The sequence below is a fragment of the Erinaceus europaeus genome, chromosome 4 (assembly GCF_950295315.1).
Source record: "Erinaceus europaeus chromosome 4, mEriEur2.1, whole genome shotgun sequence".
NCBI classification, from domain to species: Eukaryota; Metazoa; Chordata; class Mammalia; order Eulipotyphla; family Erinaceidae; genus Erinaceus; species Erinaceus europaeus.
This window is the reverse complement of record NC_080165.1, coordinates 117,997,998-118,025,490: the sequence shown is the minus strand read 5'-3', so window position 1 is coordinate 118,025,490 and position 27,493 is coordinate 117,997,998. Positions and strand designations below refer to the sequence as shown.

Below are 27,493 nucleotides of genomic sequence, written 5' to 3'. Positions count from 1 at the left end.
ATAGAATATTTATAGATTTTGTATCCTGTCAACTTAAGTGTTTCCTGTAGTTCATCGGTGGTATCTTTGGGGTTCTTTTTTTTTTTTAAAGATTTTATTTATTTTTCCTTTTGTTGCCCTTGTTTTATTGTTGTAGTTATTATTGTTGTTGTTATTGATGTCATCGTTGTTAGCTAGGATAGAGAGAAATGGAGAGAGAAGGGGAAGACAGAAAGGGGGAGAGAAAGATAGACACCTGTAGACCTGCTTTTCACCACCTGTGAAGCGACTCCATTGCAGGTGGGGAACCGGGGGGCTCGAACCAGGTTCCTTACTCCAGTCCTTGCCCTTCGCGCCACGTGCCCTTAACCCGCTGCGCTGTTGTCCGACTCTCATTTTTGTGGTTCTTGTGTTATCGGCAGATGTGGTGGTTTAATGTTTTCCATCCCAATATAGATTCCTTTGGTATCATTTTATTGTTGTTTGTACTTGTCACAGGATCTTCATTTCTTTAGGCTGACTTTTTCAGATAAGAAGACAGAAATAGAGATAGAGAGCTAAAGAGAAAGACGCGACAGCACCAAGGATTTCTTCAGTGCTGTGAGGGTTGCCTGAGCCAGGTTGTGCACATAACAAAACAAATGCATTATCTAAGTGATATCTCTCTCTCTTTATATTTATTTATTTATTCCTTTTGTTGCCCTTGCTTTTTATTGTTATAGTTATTATTGTTGTCTTCATTGTTGAATAGGATAGAGAGAAATGGAGAGAGGAGGGGAGGGCAGAGAGGGGGAGAGAAAGACACCTGCAGACCTGCTTCACCTCCTGTGAAGTGACTCCATTTGCAGGTGGGGAAGGGCAGTGGGGAGGCTCGAACCAGGATCCTTATGCAGGCTCGAACCAGGATCCTTATGCAGGTCCTTGTGTTTCATGCCATGTGAGCTTAACTCGTGAGCTCTCTTTTTTAAGGAACAGACTTTCAATTTTCCCCCATTGAGTATGGGGTTTCTCATATATGGCCTTTATTATATTGAGGACATTTCCTGTTTTTCATTTCTTTCTTTCCTTCCTTCCTTCCTTCCTTCCTTCCTTCCTTCCTTCCTTCCTTTCTTTCTTTCTTTTTTTTGCCTCCGGGGTTATTGCTGGGGCTCAGTGCTTGCACTACTAATTCCACTGCTCCTGGAGGCTGTTTTTTTTCTTTTGTTGCCCTTGTTGTTTATCATTGTTGTTGTTACTACTGGTATTATTCTGTCACTGTGGTTGGAGAGGACAGAGAAATCTAGAGAGGACAGGAAAATAGAGAAAAATCTAGAGTGGGGGAGAGAGAGGGAGAGAAAGACACCTGCAGACCTGCTTCACCATTTGCGAAGAGACTCCCCAAGCAGGTGGGGAGTCGGGGCTTTGAACCAGGATCCTTCTGCCAGTCCTTGCGCTTTGCGCCATGTGCACTTAACCTGCTGTGCTACAGCCTGGCCCCCAATGGACATTTTCCTTCCATTCGATTTTTTAAAGGTCTTCATCGTAAAAGGGTGTTGGCTTTTCTTAAGTATTTCTGTAGTATCAATTGATATGATCGTTATGTCCTAAATTGCTTTAAAATTTTTTTTTTGCTTTTATCTCATATTTCTGCTCAGATTTTAACTATTTTCCTCACCCTGATAACTTTTGGGTATCTTTTTTTTTTTTAAGAAATTTTTATTTATTCACTTTTTTGCCCTTGTTGTTTTATTGTTGTAGTTATTGTTGTTGTTGTTGATGTCACTGTTGTTGGATAGGACAGAGAGAAATGGATAGAGGAGGGAAACACAGAGAGGGGGAGAGAAAGATAGACCTGCAGACCTGCTTCACTGCTTGTGAAGCGACTCCCCTGCAGGTGGGGAGCCAGGGGCGCCAACTGGGATCCTTCAGCTGGTCTTTGCGCTTTGTGACATGTGTGCTTAACCTGCTGCGCTACCGTACTTTTTTTTTTTAATGTTGATTCAGTTGTGATGCTAGGTACTTTACTTGAGTGCTCTTCTCTTTTTGAGTATCAGTCTATATTGATAGGAACTTACCTCTTAGAACTGCTTTTGCCATATCCTATAGGGTCTGGTAGGTGGTCTCTTCATTTTATTTTTCAGGTTGCATTTAAGTTCTCTCTGGTTCTCTCCTGATATCTTTAGTGACCCAGGTGTTATTCAGAAACATGCTATTCCGTTTCCATATTTTGGAGATTTTATTTATTTACTTATTTATGTATTTTAGCTTTATACTCTCATCATCTGAAAGGATACTTTTTATGATTTCTGTATTCACTTATTTATTAGGACTGTCTTTGTGCCCCACTATATGGTCCATCTTCTTGAATATTCATTGTGAATTTGAGAAGACTATGTATTTATTTCTTTTGACCCAAGTTGGTACACATTAAAAATCAGACCTAGAAAAACAAGATATAAACATTTGAGGCAACTTTAAAGTATGAAAAGGGAGGAAGAAATAGATGGAGAAAGTTCAAGCACAGAATGGCAAGAACAGCTTTAAATAGTTTCTTATATGTATTTATATATAATATACTTGTATATAAGTTATATTTGTGTTTTTGTGTATAACACATTTGCATGCATACAGCTCTCTATGTCTTTTTAAATTGATGCCATTTTCTCTCTAGTACTTTTTAATTTTATAACTTTCCTTTTATACCTCATTTATATATAATGCTTTGAGGATCTTTAATTTCTTATTTGTGCTTAAGGATCCTTGTTGCTATAGTTTATAGTATTACCAAATGAACTGTGTTTCTTTGAAAAAACAACTATTAGATAGTTTTGCTTATGTGTGTCATATAAAGACTTGAAACACATAAACTTGTCTAAAAGAAAAAAGGTAGTCAACCTGTTGCTAAGACTTTGTGAAAACTATGGTGATTATTCTTTTGGGGGAGGGGGACATCAGGGTGGAGGAGGAGAAACTGTGGTGGTATGTGGTGTGTGCAAGTATATCCCTGTAATCTTATGACCGTATAAACTAACATTAAGTTACTAACCAATAATAATAATAATAATAATAATAATAATAATAATAACAACGACAACAACAATAATGCATCTGCAGAGTGTTACAACTCATGTAAAGGAAGAAATCAGGATTGACTAAAAATGTAACTTTTTCCTTTTCTTTTTCTTTCTTTCTGTTTGTTTTGATAGTCCATTTTCAAGTAAAGGGAGCTGCTTCTGCTTAGGAGTGGCAGGTGAAGTGAGAAAACCACATGGAAGACTCCCAGGATTTAAATGAACAATCAGTAAGTCTCAAATCAATCTCATGTATGTGCAAAGATGTTCTATTGTAACTATTCAGATTCATACTAAAAGATACACACTGTAGAAATCAAGGAGTTGTTGTTACCAAAAATTTTCTTTCAAAACCATGAACTTTTTTTTTTTTTTTTGGTCATTTCTGCTGTTTTTGTGTAATGATGAATGCATTTCGTTATGAGGTCCACCTTGATTCTCTGCATGTAAAACCACTGGTGGGAAGATTAAGGTGATGAAGTTATATTAAGTGTTTTAGCCATTCTAAATAATGTGTATACTTCCTTTCTTTGTAAAACCACTGGTAGGAAGATTAAGGTGATGAAGTTATATTAATTGTTTTAGCCATTCTAAATAATGTGTATACTTCCTTTCTTAAGTTTTGTTTTATTTTTATTAGGTATTAGTTTGAATATGTTTAGACAATGCATACATATTTTGTTGAATTCCAGGTACCTAAAAGAAGAAAGTATTAGCATTCCTATTGTTTATTTCAGGAAAGACAACTACAGTCCTCAAGTGCTTTTCTTATTTCAGTAAGTTCCAAAAGAAAAGGATTTATATGACCTTTCCTCCTAACATAGTAGCACTTTCTATATGATGCTAATTTTTTCAGTGTATGCTGAGAATCAGTAGGTCACTCCCTCATTACCACCTTACTTTTCCCAAACAGCTCTGTCTGCTAAACACTTATTGATGTTTCAGTGTAGGAGATGTGCATTTGTCAAGTGCGTGTTATAGATGCTATTCTTTTTTAGTTGTATAATCATGGTTTTGCTCAGTAGTCTAATGTTTCTATCAGGCAAGTGAGAATAGTGCAACTTGTGGTTCTAGAAAAGATGCCTATGATGAATTTAATCTTAAACACACAGAAGACTGTGTTTTTCTTTGGCATTTATATATGATTCAAATAAATTTGTATTCTATCAATAGTTATGTCATAGAAGTAACTGAATCTTTAATTTGTATACAGTCACGAACATTATCCATTTTTTATACACTACTATTTAATTTGGTGTTGCTTTTGTGAAACTATAGAACCATAGAAGTATTAAAAATAAGTTAAATAGTAAAGATGTAGTTGCTCAAAAATTTCCTGATTTGCTTTTTTGAAAAAGAGACAAATAGTTACTGGGAAGAAAGGATTTCAAGGTAGCTTAAAAAAGATTTTCTTCGTTTCACTAGGGAGAGTCTCACATGGGCTAGAGAGAAGGAGGGGGTAAGAAGTCAGAGCATCACTTTGGTACATGTGCTGTTAGGGATTGAAACAGGAATATTATGTAAGTTTGATATTCTGCCATTTGAGTCACCTCAGCTGTCGAGATAATGTTTATTTATTTATTTGTTTATTTATTATTTATTATTTATTTGGTTATGCTGCTTGTCAAACTTAAGTAGTTGTAGCATGGATTCTAGAAAAATGGATGGAAGTCAGCTGGTGATGTCACCCATGTTGCATTTTAATGGATTTCAGTGGTGCCAGTATTCTGTAAGTGACTATGTATGTACTAAAGTGAATGATCCACTATCTGATGATTTTTTACACCAAGGGTTTGTGTGTGAGAGACCATGAGCATGTATCTGTGTGTTGAGACCAACTGTCTCTTTTTTGGAGATTGAGGGTATTGCTGAGAAGTGAAACTTTAAGAGGTAATACAGATGGTGAGTCCCATGCACTGTGATGTTTGACGCAGAAAATTAGCCGAGGGTACCTGTGTATATATCTAAGGGTGAGCTTTTGTTTTCAGCACAGGATAGCTTAAAGAGAACATGCAATTTTATTTATTTACCATTATAATGAAATGAGTATCCAGGGCCTACCTTTTATAAAGTGAAATGCTGTATTTGTAAATTAAAAAATGTCAACCAAACTGCCTTAGACTTTGTGAACTGTAGCAATTATGGCAGTAGGGACACAGAACTTTGGTGGAAGGTTGAGTGACTTATACATACCATATATGGGTGTGAAACTCTACCCCTGAAATCTGATGATTTTGTAAATCACTGCTAAATCCCTAATAAAAAGAACTGTAAAAAGGAAATTTAGTACTTGTAAATCATATTCCTCTCAGTGAGATTTTAGGATTGTGGAAGTGAAGAAATCATGCAGGTGTGAATCCCTAGCTCTGAAAAAACAAAACAAAAAACCAAATAAACAATTAAAAAACATAAACATCTTAGTATGTTAATATGCAGCTAGGTTTGAGAATGAAAAATCTCGTGTATGGTGGCAGGTTGGTGATGCACCTGGTTGAGTGCATATGTTACGGTGTGCAAGGACCCAGGTCCAAGCTTCTAGTCCCCACCTGCAGGGGGAAAGCTTCACAAATGTTGAAGCAGTGCTGCAGGTTTCTCTCTTTCTCCCTCTTCCTTCTCAATTCCTGCCCGGCTCTATCCAATAGTAAATAAAGATAATTAAACAAATTTAAAAAGAAAAAAAGAAACCTAGTTCTTGTAATGCTTTGGCTACTTAATTCAAACTCAGCTGCTACATGTTTAATAGAAATGTAAGAGACTTTTTTTTTCAGAGAACAGAAGAATGCCCTCTATTCTTTTTGTTTGTTTTTCATTCCCACACATTGAACTTTCCATGCGGACCTATGAGCTAGTCAGAGTAAAACTGGACATTCCTGGTCTGTGAATTATTTTGATAGGCAGGCAAGTATAGGCATTTCTGATTTAACTACCATCAACTTGGGGTTTGTTTCAGGTGTCAGGTGTTAATGGCTGAATGGTTTTGATTTTTATAAACAGTGTAAATCTTCCTTTTTTTTTTTTTTTTGTTTTTGTTTGTTTTTTTAGTATTCTTAGAAGAACATATAGGCAATCTTATACATGCTCAAAGGGACATGGTGCTATTAAGGACTTGCCCACAATGGTGTGACTACTAAGTTTCAAGAGTTGGGACTTCAACATAGGTCTTCTGACTCCAAGTCCAAAACTCTCTCCATAATGCTAACATGCATTATTGTCTTGGGGGGGATTTTTTTTCTTTTGATATCGATCATTATAGAAACATATAAGTACACTATTTATATCGGTATGACTCTGTATGACAGAATTTACATTAATTTAAATCTAGAAGTGTATTAATATTATTAATACTATTATACACACTATTATCTAATAATAAGCTAAAAAATTTAGTACTAAGTTATAGAATAACAGGCAGAGTTAAAGGTTCATAATAAGATAAAGGCAATTTTCTTAGAGCCTTGTTATTTCAAGATTTCTCTTTCTAGCCATACACAAGCCAAATAGGTGCCATTTATGGCTCACTTCACTTAGCATTTCTCACTCATTCTTTCCATTCTTCCCATATTCTTACAATACAACCACTACACTCAACATTTTACATATAAATTAACTATGGATTAGAGAGCTGTTAAAGTCAAAAGATAAGCAGCAAAATTACAATTCATCTCATTCTTATTTTATCTTAAAACTTATAGTGGATTTTGCATGCTGCTGCATAAAATAGTGGTTTAAGTTTTGAGCTGTGAAATCCAACATGCCTGACACATGAGTAAATAAATATTGGGGTATTGCTTAAAGTTTTCTTCATAATTATAGTAGAATGGATAGTAACAATGCTACGTGAAAGACTCAACATGTTTCACTTAAAGTATAATATTGATAAATATTAGCCAGTGCATAATGACCTGATGTATTCAGATGCGCTTTAAGAAATCTTTTCATTCTTGTAGGCCTGACCACGTTGTGACAGACATACTTGTCTAGAAATAAATAGGTCTGAAAACTCAGCAGATAATTCACTGGTTTTCTTTTCTTACAGTTACTCTTCCTTTGTCTGTTCTGCTGTTTCTCATTTTAGTTGAAAATAGCATTATATTAAGTAGGTTCAGTCAGATAAAAAGGGGCTTATCCTTTTTCCATTCATTCTCAGCTCTAAGTCCAGTTCATTCTTAGTTTAAAAAGAACGTATGTTATAAGACATAGCACATATTTGTTTATTGGATAGAGATAGCCAGAAACTGAGTGGGAAGGGGGTGATAGGGAGGGAGACAGAGAGACACCATCAGCCTTGCTTCACCACTCAAAAAGCTTTCCCCCTGCAGGTGGGAACTGGGGGCTCAAACCTGGGTCCTTGTGCTTGGTAACATGTACGCTCAACCAGGTACACCACCACCTGGTTTTTCAACACCACCCTTTTGTTTTTCTTTTTTCTTTTTTTATTATTTATTTATAAAAAGGAAAACTGGCAAAACCATAGGGTAAGAGTACAACTCCACACAATCCCACCACCAGAACTCCTTATCCCATTCCCCTGATAACTTTCCTATTCTTTACCTCTCTGGGACTATGGACCCAAGGTCATTGTGGGGTGCAGAAGGTGGAAAGTCTGACTTCTGTAATTGCTTCCCCGCTGAACATGGGCGTCAACGGGTCGATCCACACTCCCAACCTGCTTCCCACTTTCCCTAGTGGGGCGGAGTTCTGGGGAATTGGAGTTTCAGGACACATTGGTGAGGTCATCTGTCCAGGGAAGTCTGGTTGGCATCATGCTAACATCTGGAACCTGGTGGCTGAAAAGAGTTAACATATAAAGTCAAACAAATTGTTGACTAATCATGAACCTAAAGGCTGGAGTAGTGCAGATGAAGAGTTGGGGGGTCTGTGTTCTGTAGATAGCTGGTAGGCATATTTTCATTATATTCAAAAGGGCCTGTGTCTATACTAGTTTTTTTTTTCCCTGATCCTGAAATCTCATATGCAGGTGATCCTCGTTATTGTCTGGGGAGATGATGTCATGGCTAGAAAAAGGACCAGAAAGCTGAATCTGAGAAGAGAGTATCTACCAAATATGGGAAATGTGCATAAATATAGTTGACTGTAAACCCCATCTTCTTCTTCTAGCGTTTGCCCTTCTTCCATAGCCAGTCAACAGCATCAGGTTGAGCCTGATGTAAAGTTTCGAGACCTCCTTTGAATCTGGAGAGGTGGCAGTCATTGACTATGTGGGTCATAGTCTGTCTGTAGCTGCAGGAGCAGTTCGGGTCGTCTCTGGCTCCCCAGCGATGGAACATAGCGGCGCACAGGCCATGGCCTGTTCGATAGCGATTGAGGAGGGCCCAATCATAACGTGCTAGGTCAAAGCCGGGTTGACGCTTGCAGGGGTCTGTGATGAGTTGTTTGTTCTTTACCTCAGCTGACTGCCAGCTCTGTTTCCAAGAGACTGGAACAGAGAAGTTCAGTGTAGGCGTAGGGGACCAGATTGGGTGACAAGACGTCAAGCGTTGGACAGGGTGGGCGAAGATATCCGCGTATATTGGCAGGTCCGGTCGAGCGTAGACGTGGGAAATGAACTTAGATGATGCTGCATCCCGACGAATATCTGGTGGGGCGATGTTGCTAAGAACTGGCAGCCATGGAACCAGGGTGGAACGGATGGTTCCAGAAATTATCCTCATGGAGGAATATAATTTGGAATCGACCAAGTGGACATGGGGGCTACGGAACCATACTGGGGCACAGTATTCTGCAGTGGAATAGCATAATGCCAGAGATGATGATTGTAGTGTGGAAGCGCTCGTGCCCCATGAGGAGCTGGCCAGTCTTGCAATGATGTTATTCCTCGCGCCCACCTTTGCTGCAGTATTTATGAGATGTTTGTGAAATGACAGAGTGCGATCGAGAGTAACGCCAAGATAGACTGGCTGGGCTTCATGCCGGATTCTCGTATCGCCAAGCTGCACATTAAGCTCACGTGAGGCCGAGGCATGGTGTAGACGGAAAACAGATGATACCGTTTTTGCAGTGCTAGGGATTAGTCGCCATTTTTTACAGTAATCAGATATCGGAGACATGTCTTTCGTGAGTGTTTCCTAGAGGATGTCGAACTTTGATGCCTGAGTTGCACAGCAGATGTCATCGGTGTAGATGAACTTCCTTGAAGAAGTTTCTGGGAGGTCATTGATGTAAATATTAAATAGCGTAGGAGCCAGAACAGAGCCCTGGGGGAGGCCACTTGAGACAAGTCTCCATCTGCTAGACTTGTCACCCAGATGTACCCGGAATCTTCTGTTTTGGAGAAGAAACGATACAGTGTTGGCCACCCATGGAGGCAGGCATCTTGAGATCTTGACTAGGAGACCACGCTGCCAGACCGTGTCATAGGCTGCTGTGAGATCAACAAAGACAGCACCCGTCTTTAAATTCTTCTGGAATCCATTTTCAATGTAAGTTGAGAGGGCCAGGGCTTGTTCGCAGGTAGATCTTCCTGGGCGGAAACCAGCCTGGGTGGGTGATAGGAATTTCTCTGTAAGATGAGAAATACGTGACAGAAGCAGCCTCTCAAGGAGTTTGTAACACACAGAGAGGAGAGAAATTGGTCTGTAGCTGGTGGCCAGTGTTGGGTGTTTCTTTGGTTTCAAAACCGCTATAATCTTTGCAGGACGCCAAACTTTGGGCATAGACTCAGATTCCAAGATGTGGGACAGGAATGAAGCAAGCCACTTCTTTGCCGCGGGGCCCAGGTTAAGAACGAGTTCTGGAGTGATGTTATCATAGCCAGCAGCTGTTCCCGGTTTAACCCTCTTCAAAGCGTCTTCCAGTTCAGACAGTGTAAAGGGAGAGATTTTTGGAGATGGACAAGATAACCGGAAGTGGGATGACCACTCATGGGAAATTTCTCTTTTCCAGACTGGGTCGATCTTAGCACGTCCAACTTGAGTTAGGTGACTGGCCACTGAGTTTGGAGATACGGGAGGATGGGAGACAGGAGGGGGTTGGCTACCAGCACCCAGTCTGTGAAGAAGCTTCCAGGCCTTCCTACTTGAGTGGGTGAAGTTCAGACTTTCCGTGAGTTGTTGCCAGCGGGCTTGGCGTGCTGCATCCAGGGAGGCAATGAGATGGTCAGCCACATCTGGGTCGTCTGACTCATCATACTGCTTTAGTAGTTGCTTGCATTCAGCATCAAGACAAGGCGTATAGTTAGCACGTCTCCCACGAGGAATGGCTTGGGAAGCTGCTTTGAAGATGCTTGGCGTAAGCGCCTGTAGGAATCTTCAGAGGGGGTAGAGTCAAGTGGAATTGCAGGAATAGATTTGTTGGTAAGATCACCGAACAGACGCCAGTTTGCTTTCTGAAAGTTCCATCTTAGTTTCTCCGAGCACAGAATCAGTGGGAGCTGGAGACCAATGTGGATGATAGCTGGGCGGTGATGACTGTGTGGGAAGATCTTGAGAACTTGTCTCGTAGCGGGAAAGGCTTGGCCGTTGACTGTGCTAATCCAGCACAGGTCGGGTGACGAGTCTTTATTCCATCTAGCACTGTGAAAAGAGCCTGGCTGTTTGGGATCGTATAATAGGGAGAGGTCATTCGCTGAAGCCCAGTCGGCTAAGATAGAGCCGTCAGCACGAGTGGAGGAATATCCCCAGTCTTGCTGATGACTATTAAAGTCTCCAACGTAAACGGCTGGGTGATTCAGGCTAGGCAGGAGCTCGTTATCCCATGAGGCACTGGGAGGCTTATATACGTTGACGAGCTGAATAGTTCCAATAGTAATGGAGTCGTAGAAGGTCGAAGAGGCTGTATGGCAAACGTCCGCAAGACACGATTTGGCGTAGATGGCTCAGCCATGTTTAGGATGGAGATTATAGCATATTAAATTGAATCCACTGATGGTGAATCGAGCAGCTTCATCGACTGCTATATGTGTTTCTTGTAGGCAGATAACATCTGCCTGATGCTGAATCGCCAATTGACCAATAAGAACGCGTTTGGCAAAGGACAGCCCCTCAACATTAAGTTGGAGGACTCGAAGAGCAGGACCAACAGCTTGAAAGCTGTCAGGAGCTGCTTGTTGCTGGCTTTGAAAGGGACTGGGATCCATGTGGATTCAGTGGGCTAGGAAGGATCGTCAGTTTCCCCAATGAATGGGTACTCACGAGATGCACCACGGGAAGGTCGATCCAATGCATCCCATAAACCCCATCGACTTGATGTGATCTGGGGCCCATATTTAACTTAGGAGCCTATGTGACTGCTGCATCCCTATAGATCCGACCTCACATTCTGTGGTCATCAGTAGGAACATTACAAGCTGCCCCAATATCAGGACTCATCTTCTTCAGGTGTAGTATAGAGTATGTTGTCCAGCCTCCCTTCAGAGGATGGAACATTCTCTACCATTGTTGATTCAAGTTGAGGGCAAGGTCCTATGGGGGCCCACAAAGGGGTTTCTCTTGTTGTTTCTGATATAGATGGATGGTAAATCGAATCGAGGTCTAGGCCCATCATGTCTATTTGGGAATCTCAGGACTCCCCAACTAGGGCCCCAGCTGATGGGATGGCCTGATAGTGACTAAAGAGTCATCATTAAAGTATGCCAGTCTCTTGCCCTTATTCAGGTTTTGCAGTCCTTGCTTTGATAAGGATAGCTTGGGAGTGAGTGAGAGAATTGTAATAAGAAGTAGGTGAGGAGGGTATCTAAGTCTAAGTAGACACTATTTCATTATGAACTCCATACTGACTCTATGCAGACTATTGTGTACTTTTGCTTTCAGGTATATATTTTGCCCTGATTTATGGATACATGTGAATATATGCATATCTCATGGGACCTGGTCTATAGCTAGGTTTTGAAACTTTGTTGGGAAGTGAACCACCTGGAATGGAATTAGAGAATCCTATGAAAGAAAAGCCACAGCAGAGTAATGAATGAGGCTGAAGGATTTACATTCCATGCCTGATGTCTCTAGACACAGTCTAAAGTGAAGCATGCTGAGGTGTTGATTAGGTTGGGATCGGCAGATGCAATATCATTTGGTATGAATTGATAGAAGCATTCAGGAAAGTGAGCCCCACTCTAGAGGTTCCAGAACTGGGGGAAATGTAGGCTTTATAGAGGAAGCGGGAGGTTCCTGCTGTCTTAGGGTTTAAGGCAATAGATAGCTATTGCTATAATCATATCATTTGGCAATTGGGTTAACCTTGAAAAGTCCCTTTCTTAGGATCTGTAATATCATACATAACATCACCATAATTTATGTCCTTTGATATTATTTGTATTTACCTGTGCCACCAGTTGCTTCTGTTCTCCCTTGTCTAAGCTTTTAAGAGAGTCAACATATCAAAGACTCAGCCTATGGTCTGTGCCTTAAAATTTTTGAGACATTCAATCAATTTTTCCCATCTCATATTAATTAAATAGTGATTTATATGACTAAGGTTTGATAGGAGTGTACATAAACACTATTCCCACCACCAAAAGACTGTGTCTCATCCCACCCATCCTTCTCCCACCCCATGAAGCCAAACATACAGCCTCACCCTTAACCCAGGGTTTTTACTTTGGTGCCCTACTCCAAATTCAGTCAAAACATGCTTTGAGTTTCCCTCTCTGTTCTTCTTTCTCAACTTCTGTTTATGAGTGGGATCATTCCATACTCGTCTTGATCTTTCTGACTTAGCTCACTTAACATAATTCCTTCTAGCTCCATCCAAGATGGGTCAGAGAAAGTGGGTTTATTGTTCTTAATAGCTGTGTAGTATTCCATTGTGTATATATATACCACAGCTTTCTCAGCCTCTCATCTGTTGTTGGGCACCTGGGTTGCTTCCAGGTTTTAGATATTACGAATTGTGCTGCTATGAACATAGGTATAAACTTGTTTTGCTTTTCAACTAGACTATACACTATTTAAAAGTAGTAGTGAGTCTTTTTCATCTCAAAAGTACTTCTTAGAGTAATTATTACTAATATTAAATAAATATTTCTTCAAGAAATTATATACTATTAGCCAAGTATGACAGTAAATATCGACACATTACTTAAAAGTCAAAATATTCTCAATATAGATTTATGGCTCACTGATTTATATTTCATATATTTATATTTCATATATCTATATTTCAAATTATATAGAAAACATATGGCAACACTATTTTATAGCATTTGATACCATATTTGGTTAAGTTTTTTTTTTAATTTTGCTTTATATCTCAATCTGCAGCCTCACTTAGAGACTCTAGGGTGTTTAACTGATGAACAGTAAATGTAATAGATAACATTAACCTTTATCTGAAGTAATATATTACATTTTTCTAATCACTTAGATGTTTAAATAATTTTCATTGTAATCTACCAGTTTTAGCTTAAAGTTGTAGTTCTTGTTCATAGTAATAACAAACATAGATTATCTATCATATTCATACCAATTATCAGAAACTCCCTTCATTTAGTAAATAAGTTCAAGTTCCTGTATTCTAATATTTGCTGATAGCTCCTGTGGGATAGTTATATCAAGGCATTTTGAAGTCTTATTTAGGTGTTCCTGAATATTTTCACAGTTTTTTTTTTAAAAGTCTGATTCAAGTTAAAATGAGTTTCTTGGATTAAATTTATCACCATATGGAAAAATTGAAAATAAATTGTTATATTAATTTTAAAGATCATGTCTTGTCAACCTGATTTCCCTGGGTAGATCACCTCACCAATGTGTCCTAGAACTCCACCTCTCTAGACCTCAGCCCCACTAGGGAAAGATAGAAACAGGTTGGGGGTATGGATCCACCTGCTAATGCCCATGTTCAGCAGAGTAAACATTTAGTCAATAATTATTTTTAAAAAAGCATAAAGATCATGTTTGACAGAATAAAATGTTAGCAGTACTAAGCAAAATTAAATACAATGAATAAATTATAGTTTTTTAAAAACATTCTTGAATAGTATATTTCAAGACCTGAATATTCCTACATATCTCAACTTATTGAATCAGTGTGATTATATTACTAATGACTTAATTAAATTAGTAAGGTCTAAACTAATTCACATATATTTGATATGTACTATATATGTTTCATCAGTATTCTCTATAAATTTACATACATTTGTAGGTATTAACAATATTTGCTTTCATAAAGCATATTTTAGTACCTCATATTACAATTTTGTGATCTAGTAAATTTCTCTTCCACTCTGTTTTTCTCTTAGAATACAAAATGACTTTAGATTACTCTTTCAACTCTTTGTTCTTAGAGATTCTATATTGACAAAAGCCAGTAACCCATCTCTAAATCTGTTCTGGTTTTTAAGTAATTCAAACCAGTTTCTAGCTGTTGGAGAGAATTGAATGTATCCTATTATGTCCATGTATCTGTTCTTCCTCTCTCCCTTCTTTTCTCCTGCCCTCTCTCACTTTTTTTTTCCTTTCTTATTTTTCTTTTTTCTTGTTTCTGCCAGGGTTATCACTAGGATTTGGTGCCTGCATGATGCATTCACTGCTTCCAGCTGTTATTTATTTATATTTGGAGAAAGAAAGACACTTGCAGTATTACTTCGACACTAGTGAGGCTCTCCCCTGCCCCAGAGGCATGAACCCAGGTTCTTGGGCATATTAATATGTACACTGTACCATATGTATCACTGCCTGCCTCACTATATTGTATCTGTGATTGAACTTCTAGGTTTCTAAGCTTGAATGATTACACGTTATGCTTCTATGAACATTGGTGAACTGGGCATGGTGTACTGCAGCAAAGTAAACATTCTGGGATAAATGGGAAGTGCATTAGATGATGACGGAGCAAAACTTGGCAGGTGGTAGGGGTGGTATGTGGACAGACACCCACCATGAAGAGATGGAAGGCTATGTCTCAGCAACTATTTTACAAACCATTATTTTTCCAGTAAAGTAAGTTTTAAACAAACAGCTGAACATATCATCCAGTATATCTTAGTCGAGATATGGAATTTTTGAATTACCAACCTATCAGTTTAAAACACCATGCCAGAAATGAGTTATTTAGTAATGTCATCTTAAATATTATTTTTCATTTTGATTTTGTGTTTTTATTGAAATCATTATTCTATTGCTTTTTATTTAGAATAGTTTAAATCACTTTGAGAAACATGCATACTTTTACTTATAAATGCACTTTATTTACTTTAAGTAGAGTCATATTATTGCATTTGAAGCAATCAGTCTATTGGAAGAACTTGACTTTAAAACATTTTTTATTGGGAGGATTAATAGTTTAGAGTCAGCAGTAAATACAGTTGTTGGTAAGTGTGTAAAATTGCTCAGTTTTCTGCAAAACACTATAATCCCCAGCCTGGGTCCTCCTCCGTTATCATGTACCAGGACCTGAAAGCTCTTCCCCTTCAGAGCCGTTTACTTTGGTGCAATACACCAAATCCAATCCAAGTTCTGCTTTGTATTTTCCCTTCTGTTCTTATTTCTCAACTTCTTTCTATGAGTGAAATCATCTCATATTCATCTTTTTCTTTCTGGCTTGTCTTACTTGATATGGTTCCTTCAAGGTCCATTCAAGATAGGGATAAGGAGGTGAATTCATCCTTTTAATAGTGGAATTGTATCTCATTGTGCATATATACCACAAAAGAGTGTATTAAACTCAGCAGCAGCAACAAAAATGACAATAAATGACCCCATCCTAAAATTGGGAGAGAATATAGACAGAATATTCAGCACAGAAGAGATCCAAAAGGCCAAAAGACACACACAGAAAAATTCTCCAAGTCATTGTCAGAAAAATGCAACTAAAGACAACAATGAGATACTACTTCACTCCTGTGAGAATGCCATACATTAGAAAGAATAGCAACAACAAATGCTGGAGAGGTTATAGGGGCAAAAGAAACCTCCTACACTGCTGGTGGGAATGTAAACTGGTCCAACCCTTGTGGAAAGCAGTCTGGAGAACTTTTAGAAGGCTAGAAATGGACCTACCCTATGACCCTGTGATTTCTCTCGTGGAGAGAAATCCTAAGGAACCAAACACACCCATCCAAAAAGATCTGTATATCTATGTTCATAGCAGCACAATTTTTAATAGTGAAAACCTGGAAGCAACCCAGGTGTCCAACCACAGGTGGGTGGCTGAGAACTTGACTTTTAAGCTCTTGAAAAGAATCATGTTTACATTCTATACTTTTCATATAATTCATCTGGATGTTATACAACAGAATTAAATGAAATTGCACTTTAGTAAGGGAATATAATGGCAGAGGAGGACCTACAGGGTGTTGAATTGTTGTGTGGAAAACTGAGAAATGTTACACATGTATAAATGTTGTATTTTACTGTTGACTGTAAACCATTAATCCTCCCGATAAAGAAAAAAAAGTATAGCTGATATTCCTGATAGTCAATTATAACATTACTTTGAAGTTATGGACATAGTACCTAGATTGTATTAGATATATTTTAATTTGTATTAATCCTTAAGACATCTTATTTCATTTCATATACATTTCTAACTCAGTTGATATTTTACATGAGTTTGTAAGGATTTAAAATGAAAACTCTATGACTTAACCTTTTAAGAGCTTTTAAAATAATCTTATTGTTTCTTTAGCAAAAACATGAAATAATGAGAAAAATAGTTATACACCATGTAGATATGGATTATAGTTTCTTTTTTTTTATAGGACAGAGATAAATGGAGAGAGGAGGGGAAGACAGAGAGGGGGAAAGAAAGATAGACACCTGCAGACCTGCTTCACCACCTGTGAAGCAACTCCCCTGCAGGTGGGGAGCTGGGGGCTCAAACTGGGATCCTTATACTGGTCCTTGTGCTTTGCGCCACGTATGTTTAATCCGCTGAGCCACTGCCCGACCCCCCCCAGATTGTAGTTTCTACAAAGTAAATGTTAGACTTTTCTTGTTCAACTGTGATCAGTGGGTAACAGGTGCTCCCCACTGATCCCAGCTTGAGAAGGAATCTAAAAAGTTTTGTAGCTTCTTGGAAGAGTAACATTATCTCTTTAGTGTAGCTCGTCATGCACTGGAAAAGGAGGATGATGATGCCAGAGCTTCAGTTCAGCTCATCCAGTTGACAGTTATATGATTTCAGGACCTTGTTTAAATATTGAGTTGATAGAAAAACCATGATGTATTTTTCTGTGCAAAAATGCTCCATAATTTTCTGATGATCCAATAGGATAGATCTTTGGGGTACTAAGCGTCTCTTATCTAAATCTACAATGTACAGGTGGTATATTGTTTGTTCAATAATTCCATGAAAAAAATGTTTATGATAGAAATATAACCTCCATCTTGTTTGCTTTATTAACCTTGAAAAATCAGAAGTTGAATGTAATGAACTTTTGCTATAAGGGGGACAGCAAATGGAAAATATTCACTAAGGAAAGACCTTATAATCATAGCCAGACACCATGCTGTGTGCTTCATGAGCCATCTCATGAAAACTCACAATTATTCCTTGTGCAAAGTTCTGTCATAACCTCACTTTAAGGAAAAACACACTGGAACTGAGTTCAGTGAAATTTCCACCAAGCTAGAAAGCTGCTCTGGTGGAATGTAAGCTCAAGCGGTCTTATTCTAGTGTTCATTTTATTTATTTATTTATTTATTTATTTATTTATTTATTTATTTATTTACTAGAGCATTACTCAGCTCTGGCTTATGATGATATAGAGGATTGAACCTGGGACTTTGGAGACTCAGGCATCAGGGCCTCTTTGCATAACCATTATGACATTTTCTCTACCTGAGTCCATGCTGCTAAACACATTATTTTACTTTCCTGAAACAACTTAAATAGTTTTCAAACCAACCCCTACATTTGCTGTATCTAAGTTTGCATTCAAAATCAGCTTCCATCTCAGATTATCTACACAAAGTTCACAAGTTTAAAATAATAACATAGGTCTCAGTGAGAAATCTAAATTATTCTATGATGACTTCAAATCAACTGCACAGTCATAATTAGTAAATATTTTGAACAGGCAATCACAAGCTAGTAAAAATAATTGCAATTGAATGATATTAGAATAATTAAAAAAACAAATTTAAACATTCTTCACTTTTTGTCAAGGACTTTTTTTATATATATTTATTCCCTTTTGTTGCCCTTGTTGTTTTATCGTTGTAGTTATTATTGTTGTTGTCGTTGTTGGATAGGACAGAGAGAAATGGAGAGAGGAGGGGAAAACAGAGAGGAGGCGAGAAAGATAGACACCTGCAGACCTGCTTCACCGCCTGTGAAGCAACTCCCCTGCAGGTGGGGAGCCGGGGTTCGAACCGGGATCCTTATGCCAGTCCTTGTGCTTTGCACCACCTGTGCTTAACCTGCTGCGCTACAGCCCGACTCCCTTTGTCAAGGACTTTGTTAAGCTAAGGATTCAAGGAGAAATACAGTATAGTCTCTATCATCTCCAAAACGTTGGTTTCACAGAAGATTATTAGATGTCATATCAGGTTCTATATACGTAAGGTATTTTAAAATGAGATTTGGAAGTAGGGGCTCTATTACTCTGAATATTTGTAGAGAGCTTTGGTAGTTAAAAGAATTAATACTTGGTGGATGAGTTGAGCAGATAATTTTCTCAGTGAGTTCTATTTCTATAAGAAGAAACAAAAGCATTAAATACATGCAGTATATTAGATAAGTGCAGTAATAAAAACAGATAAAGGGTGGTCCAGGAGGTGGTGCTTGACTCTCAAGCGTAAGGTCCTGTGTTCAAGCATGGGCAGCACATGTACCAGAGTGAAGTCTGACTCTTTCTCTCTCACCTTCTATCTTTCTCATCAATCAATAAATAAAATCTTTAAAAAAAACAGATGAAGGGGGGTGGGATAGGAAATTCTTGGAACAAAGTGATAGTGTGGCAAAAACTGCAATTTTTGTAAGTAGCTGGGGATCTCACTGAGAAGATGGGGTGTGTGTGTGCACGCGTGCACACATGTGCACTCAAAGATCCCAAGGAGACTCAAGGACTGAGTCATCTGAATGTCTTGAGTAAGTAAAAACTGAGGTGGCAGAGTTCCTGCTATAAGGCCAGGTCTGTAGCAGTGGTGAGGAAGCAAGGTGTAAATGAAGGGGATAAAAATGAAGAGGGATGGAGGGAAAGGAATATAAATCATGTAGAAATCTGTAGCCTATAAGCTTGAATTTTTCTCTGTGATAGAAGCAATATATGAATATATGTGAGAGTGAAAAGTACATGTGAAGCAATGTATGCGATGTATGAAGTTTTTTTTTTTTAATGTGACATCAGACACACACATCACTGGCATGACACATGGGAGATATATATGTTTTAACCAGAGCAATGCTCAACTCTGGCTTATGGTGGTGTGGGGGGATGAACCTGGAACTTTGGAACTTCAGGCATAAGAGTCTCTTTGCGTAACCATTATGCTATCTACCCCTTCAGGTTTTTAAGTTAATAATGGCGAAATGTGTCTTCATTTATAAAAACATCTGTGGTCTGCTGTGTGGAAGTTGGACTATGTAACAACAAGAGTAGAAGCACAACTATTATAACTATCCTGGTGCTGAGAAATGGGTGAATTGTGGATGGGATTAGAAGGTAGAGAACAAAGGATTTGATTTTACATTGGATATGGATTGTGAAAGAAAGAAATCAAAGATGACTTCTAGGGCATTTATGTAAAGCACGGGAGGATAGAGACAGGAAACGCAAAGATGGGATGATTAAGAAAGGATAGATTGGAGGTGAAGATAAGTAGTTTGAGGTATAGTGGCATAGAAATAGCTATTTTCCTTCCATTTGCTAACACACCTCACTTTGGGGGCATAGACGACTACATACTCTTCCTAGCTTCCTTATATTTAGACAAAATTTTGAATCAACCAATGTGTGAACAATGTCATACACATTATTTCTAAGCTGAGACAATGAGAAGCTCCTTCATAGTTTTTTTGGTCTCTATATTTCTCTAACATGATAATGAGGAGGGCACATCAGTTAAAGATAGCGGAGCCCTAAAATTGAAGAAGGCTGGATTGCTGAGCCATGTTGCATGGGGAACAGATTTTTCAGGGAACTGTGAAGCAGTAAGTTAATAAAGCCATATTAAGTTGAGTCTAATAGCAGGTTTTTGAGTGTTGGCATTGGAGAATCAGTCAGATAAAACTATCTGAAACTTGAGAGAAGGCTGGACTTGAAATATAATTTTGGGAAGCATTAAGATATCACCAAATTTTATAGGTTAGTGTCACCAAAGAGTAAATCTGTACAGACAAGTTAAAAGGACCTGAGTCCCAGGACTCTCATATTTAAAGGTTAGGAAGATAACTTAAATAAAATAGTGACTTGCTCTGACTACCATAATACTTTTTTAAAAAAAATATTTACTTGATTCCTTCAGATTTTCTAGAAATCCCATATTATATTTGGGTTACTGGTTACTGGGTTCATCCCTGTCAGGGAAGAAGTAGTCAATATACAGTTATTGAGACATCTGTAAATTCTTTGTGTTTTTGTCAAAATAATGAAAAGCTTTAAGTAATTATGAGAAAGTGGTAAACAAGAGTTTTTTATTTTCTCAGTACTGTGATTGTAGATATAATGATTCTAGGTGCTGTAGTTTAACGAATAATTGATCTATGTCAGGATTTCTCAACTTCAGCATTACTGACATTTTGGGTCAAAATCCTTTGACAGTGGGGTTACCTGTGTATTATATATGTTTAGCAGCATTTGTGGCATCTGTCCACTAGGTGTCAGTAGCGTATTCTTCCTCCCCTCCCCCAATTGTGACAATCAGGAAATGCCCCCAGATGGGGGTAAAAATTTCCTGGGGGAAGGCACGAATTACTGATCTATGTTATGTCTTCTTTTATTTAGTTATTTGTTTCTATGTTTATTCTCTTTTGAAATATTTATTTATTCCCGTTTGTTGCCCTTGTTGTTTATTATTGTATTTATTATTGTTTTTGCTATTGATGTCCTCATTGTTGGGTAGGACAGAGAGAAATGGAGAGAGGAGGGGAAGACAGAGGGGGAGAGAAAGACAGACACTTGCAGACCTGCTTCACTGCTTTTGAAGCAACTCCCCTGCAGGTAGGGAGTTGCTTCAAACAACTGCTTCAAACCAGGATCCTTCCTCTGATCTTTGTGCCTTGTGCCACGTGCGTGCGCTTAACCTGCTGCGCTACCACCCTACTCACATTTATTCTCTTTTTAAAATAATGTTATTTTAAAATTATTTTCACTTATTTATTGGATAAAGAAAACCAGAAATCTTGAGGGAAGGGGGGAGATAGATAGGGATAGAGACAGTGAGACATCGGTGGCACTGCTTCACCACTTGCAAAGCTTTCTCCCTGCAGGTGGGGACTGGGGCTCAAACCTGAGTCCTTGTGCATTGTAACATGTGCTCACTGAGGTCCACCACCTGGATCCTCTGTGTTTATCCTCTTCAAAATACTTGAGGTGCTTTATCTGAATAATTAATAATATATACTACATTAAGTGTGAAGACTGTGATCAGACAGAATCATAATAAAGAAGAATTTAAGCAACAAGGTAAAAATAACATTACCAAGTTAATAGCGTAGAATAATGAACACTATGCTTTCAGCAGGCAGTGTTCTCAAGAAAGAAGTTGCAGATATCTTAAGTCATACACTAATTGGGTCTGGAAAGACGAGGTACATTTGTATGTGCTCAGGAAGACCAATCTTGATCTGGAAATAACAAGAATGAAGACTCATAATGACAAAATGTTGAACAGTAACACATGCCTAGTAACTATGGATGAATTAGAATTACTGAATTAGAAAGCTTTCTGGGGTGAAGATATGAAGTGGGAAATCTAACTGAGAAAAGCTGAGACCATAGTGAAGTGCTTTGAAGATAAGTTTAGATATTTATCTGTCCCTTGGTGTCTATCAATAGAATGGTGTTTGCTACTAGATGTAGTGTAGACAGGTGTAAGATACTGCCATATCTTTTGGGACTTTTGTCTTGGTCATAATGAAAAGTCACATACTTTTTACAAGAGCAATAAAGTTACAGTTTGGAAATATTAACCAGGTAGCAGTAGAATGAGTTAATGTATTAAACTATCATGATTTAGGGGGTCTTGATGCAGTTTATGCTAAATGAAATGGACCCAAATCAAGGGCAGTATGCTTTATTGTTGAGTAAAATGACAACCATTTTGGCATCCCTCCCTCCCTTTCTCCCTCCCTCCCTTCCTTCCTTCCTCTATTTCTCTCTCTCATTTGCCAGCTTGCTTGCTTTTTTTCCTCTCTTTTTTGCGTCCAGGGTTATCGCTGGGGCTTGGTGCCTGCGCTTTGAATCCACTACTCCGGGAGGCCCTTTTTCCCATTTTGTTGCCATTGTTGTTATTGTTGTTGTTGTTGTTAGGACAGAGAGAAGTTGAGAGAAAGGGGGAAAACTGGAGAGAGGGAGAGAAAGATAGACACCTGCAGACATGCTTCACCACTTGTGAAGCAACCCCTTGCAGGTAGGGACCCAGGGGCTAGAACCAGGATCCTTACATGGGTCCTTTTGCTTCTCACAATGTGCACTTAACCTGTGGCGCTACCATCAGCCCCCTCCCCACTATTTTGAATCCTCTGACCATACAGACTCTGTAACTACCTATTTCTTCTACTGACAAGTGAGAGCAGTTATAGGTAGCATATAACTGACTGAGCATGACAGTGTTTCAATAAAACTTTTTGTATAGGAACTTCATTTAAATGAAGTTTAATAATAGATGTAAATAGATGACAGAGTATAAGCCGTATATTTTAAACAAATATGTCAGTAAAAAGCAAAGAACAAATCAATGACCATAACCTGAGGGTTGGAGCGATAGTTTACTGGGTAGAACAGATGCTTTGCTTCACTTGTGGCCCGTACTGAGCCCTGGCACCACTTTGAGTTTGTTTGTGGTACTAGACGAAGCTCCAGTATTGTGGCGTCTGTTCTATTCTTTGCTTTTCTCTCTGCCATTGTCTCTCAGTGTGAATGAAGCATTGTCTAGATGAATGCCTGACTCCAGTAGAAAATAAGATCTTGAAAGTTCTCCCTTTATTTCTCCAGAAAGCTTTGCTGATTTCCATAAATAACCAAAAAGGTTAATAGGAGGACGTGGTGGTAGAATGGGAAAAGACAAGGCAAGAATAATCCTGAAATCTTAGGTATTTATTCATTAATGAGGGGAGGGGGAAGAGAATACAAGAGTAACATATGCAGTGCCAAGAATTGAACTCAACTTCACACTCACAGGTCAGATGTTCTACCCATCACACTACATATCGGCTACTGGTCTGAAATTTTAAACTTAGGAGAAATCAGTAAGTGAGCTCACAAGTAGGCCTTGATCAGGAAAGAGAAAGACATGTTTGAAGTTAGAATTTATATCTTGGAATGTATCAACCTAGCAACTGGTGGAATCTCATTGTGTCAGAGAGGAGATACCTAGACTGGGCAGGTCAAGTAGAACATTATTTTCTTAGAGGTGATGTACATAACGGGGAGTTACATGTGGCAAAAAGGCAGAAGCATGAGGATAAACACAGGGAATAGTATATTTAAGAACTGAAAGAATGGGGAGTTGGGCGGTAGTGCAGCAGGTTAAGTGTAGGTGGCGCAAAGCGCAAGGACCAGCATAAGGATCCTGGTTGGAACCGCAGGCTCCCCACCTGCAGGGGAGTCGCTTCACAAGTGATGAAGCAGGTCTGCAGGTGTCTATCTTTCTCTCCCCCTCACTACCTCCCCCCCATTTCTGTCTGACCTATCCAACAACGATGAGATCAATAAAAACAATAATAATAACTACAACAATAAAACAACAAAGGCAACAAAAGGGAATAAATAAATAAATAAATAAATAAATAAAATCTAAAAAAAAAAAAACCTGAAAGATTGGCAGTTGATACAGAGTAGAGGTAGGGAAACAAAACAAAATGGAGATGAAAATACACATTACTATTGAACCTGTTTCAGCTTTCCTCTTGTCAAAGAAAAATAAAAATGATACTGGTTTCAGAGCCAACAACCAAGAAAAACTTCAGATGAAATTGGTCATCACTGCCTAACATTTCAAGAGGTTAAGCAGAATGGGAACTGAGAAACAGGCTGTTCTGTCTTTTGTTGAGAAAACTATTGCCAGCACGACAGAATGTGTTCCCCTCAGACTTATTGCAAGAAAAGATATCTTTGTTGTTCAGTTCAGAGAGAATGGGGAACTAAAGGAAGTTTGTGAATTTAATGAAGGAAAACAGTTATAATCAAATAGAATTTTCTGTCTCTCTTTTTCAAAAAAGGGGAGTCTTCCATGTAATTGATGGTGGCAGAGTAGACTTTGCATATGGAACGATGAGGTTTTGTGAAGATCAAGACAAAAATTGTATGAGACAGGGAGAACACCTTTTGATCCTGAAACTGTTATAAAATATGTGTATCTTTATGTTTTCCAAAACCCTTCCCATGATGATATTCATCTTGTAGTAGTAGGAGGGTCCCTCTAGCTAGCTCACTGATGTACAACTCAGGTTGTAGCCCTGGTATCACGTAAGAAGTGACATGTCTTGGGGTGGGGGTGGGGTGAGGTGGGAGTTCTCTTGCTGTGGTGTCTCTCCCTTCTTCTTTGTCTGAATAAAAGCATGGCCTGAGAGTGCTGAGATCGAGCATGTATAAGGCCCAACTTCTGTCAAAGCAGATTAGCCATAACCATCATCCTAAACAAATGGTGAGTGGTTGCCTGGAACTCAATTATTTAATTATTGAGAGGCACTTTCAGTTATCTTCTAACAATGTAGGTCACACTGACTAGAACTTAGCACTGTGTTAGCTCACTTATTTTGCACTAGAACCAGTAAGAAAGAAACAGGAGAAAAATAAACCCTGCTGTAGTTAATGAAAATGCCTTTCAGCATCCTTGGAAGAAACAGCTTATTCTGTTTTCTTTCTTTTTTTTCTTTTTTTTTGGACATTGATACATCCAAAAATTAAATAGAAGGACCTATTTACAAAGATGTCATTAGGTCAAATTTGACAATAAAAGTACCTGTCTCCTGCTGGGGGGATGAATTGGCCTGTCAATGCCCATGTCCAGCAGAGAAGCAATTAGAGAAGCAAGACCTCTGACCTTCTGTGCTCCACTGAGATCTTGGACCCATACTACCAGAGGGATAAAGAATAGAGAAGCTTCCAATGGAGGGGATGGAATATGGCATTCTGGTGTTAGGAATAGTTTGAATTGTACCCCTCTTACCTCACATTATTGTCGACCATTATTCAATCGATACAACTACTAGTAATAATAAAGAAGTTGAAAAATAAGAAAACACAAAGCAGAACTTGGATTGAGTTTGGTGTATTACACCAATGTAAAAGACTCTGGGGTGGTGGGGAGGGTTCAGGTCCTGGAACATGATGGCAGAGGAGGACCTAGAGAGGGTTGAATTGTTATGTGGGAAACTGAGAATGTTATATATGTACAAAACACTGTATTTTACTGTTGACTATAAACCATTAATTTCCCCCCCCCCCATAAAGAAAAAAATCACCTGTCTTAAAGTCCATGGAATTTTGGCCTTTCTATATCGTCTTGTGTTAAGAATTTGTTTCTCTTCTCAGACTTTATGATACAAATGGCCTATAAGGTTAATATGCTAAGAAGTTCATATTATCTCTAGGCAAAAACCAGGATAGCAGGGTGAAAGAAGAATAGCAGAAAAAGTCAACAAGAGTTGTTGCCTACCTGCTTTGATTAGCTTCTACTATTTTGCTTAAACTTTTCTGGAGAAGACAATGAATTGCACCAAGATTCTGAATCTCAGATGTTTGTTGCTGAAAGGCTATCCATGTACCTTATGCATAAGAATTCATTTAATTACCTCAGTTTATTGGTGAGGAGTCACCAAGCTGATGGGTGAGGGAGCAGGGTTATTTTATTTTATCTTATTTTATTTATAAAAAGGAAACATTGACAAAACCATAGGATAAGAGAGGTACAACACACAATTCCCACCACCAGAACTCCGTATCCCCTCCCCACCCCTAATGGCTTTCCTATTCTTTAATCCACTGGGAATATGGACCCAGGGTCATTATGGGATGCAGAAGGTGGAAGGTCTGGCTTCTGTAATTGCTTCCCCGCTGAACATGGGCATTGACAGGTCGATCCATACTCCCAGCCTGTCTCTCTCTTTTCTTAGTGGGGCGAGGCTCTAGGGAAGCAGGTCTCCAGGACACATTGTTGGGGTTGTCTCTCCAGGGAAGTCTAGTTGGCCTCCTGGTGGCTATAAAGAGAGTTAACATATAAAGCCAAATAAGTTGTTGACTAATGATGAACCTAAAGGCTGGAATAGTGCAGATGAAGAGTTGGGGTTTCTCCATTTTGTAGAGAACCAGTCTCTTGCCCTTATTCAATTTTTGCAGTCCTTACTTTGATAAGGTTTGCTTTGGAGTGAGTGAGGGAAGTGTAATAGGAAGTAGCTGAGGAGGGTATCTAAGTCTAAGTAGACACTATTTCATTATGAACATTATACTGACTCACTGCAGACTATTGTGTACTTTTGTTTTCAGGTATATATTTTGCCCTAATTTATGGATACATGTGAACATATGCTCTATCTCATGGGACCTGGCCTACATCCAGGTTTTAGGACTTTGTTAGGAAGTGAACCACCTGTAATGGAATTAGAGAATCCTACGAAAGGAAAGGTCTCACCCGAGTAATGAGGGTGAAGGGTTGACATTCCATGCCTGATGTCTCTGGACACAGTCTGAAGTGAAGCATGCTGAGGTGGATCATCGTTGTATTGATTAGACTGACATCGGCAGATGCAATATCATTTGGCATGAATTGATAGAAGCATGCAGGAAAGTGAGCCCCACCTAGAGGTTCCAGGACTGGGGAAAATATAGGCTCTATAGAGGAAGCAGGAGGTTCTGCTGTCTTAGAGTTTAAGAAGGCAATAGATAAATTATTGCTATAATCATATTTTTTGGCAATTGGGTTAACTCTGAAAAATCCCATTGTTAGGATTTGCTGTATCAGGAGCAGGATTTTTACTGAGACATTCTATTTCCAAACCTGACAGTCCTAACTGCTAAATGAATCTGCTAGGAGAACATTATACTTATTTTTCAGAGTTCAATCCAGACCCATACCTTCAGCAACACTAAAAATAAAATATTTTGTGTTTTTATACATTAAAAGAGATTGACCAGTGTGCACTTTTTAAAGTAACATTTTCTATAATCAGTAGATCTGTCATATTAGATATTCTGAGAAAATGGGGATAGACTGAGGAAGATATTAATAAATAAACTAGATGATAATCATTTCTCAACCCATTGCTTAAAAAAGGACTTGGTGGAATTTAGGATCTATGCTGTTTTTTTCTACACTGGAATCATTATATATATATATTTTTTTCTACACTGGAATCATAATATATATAACATACATACATTTAAACATTAAATGTCTTGCCCA

At 38.6% G+C, this 27,493-nt stretch overlaps 1 protein-coding gene across 7 annotated transcripts in view; it reads left to right on the top strand.

Annotated features, from left to right (window-relative positions):
• EYA4 (EYA transcriptional coactivator and phosphatase 4) overlaps nt 1-27,493 on the top strand; it is a 318,081-nt gene that overhangs the window by 50,778 nt on the left and 239,810 nt on the right. For all 7 annotated transcript variants that reach the window (XM_060190428.1, XM_060190430.1, XM_060190429.1 and 4 more), the window contains one exon: nt 3,165-3,259. In XM_060190428.1, coding sequence (XP_060046411.1) covers nt 3,249-3,259 — 11 coding nt within the window. In that variant the 5' untranslated portion in view covers nt 3,165-3,248. The remainder of the gene's footprint in view (nt 1-3,164; nt 3,260-27,493) is intronic.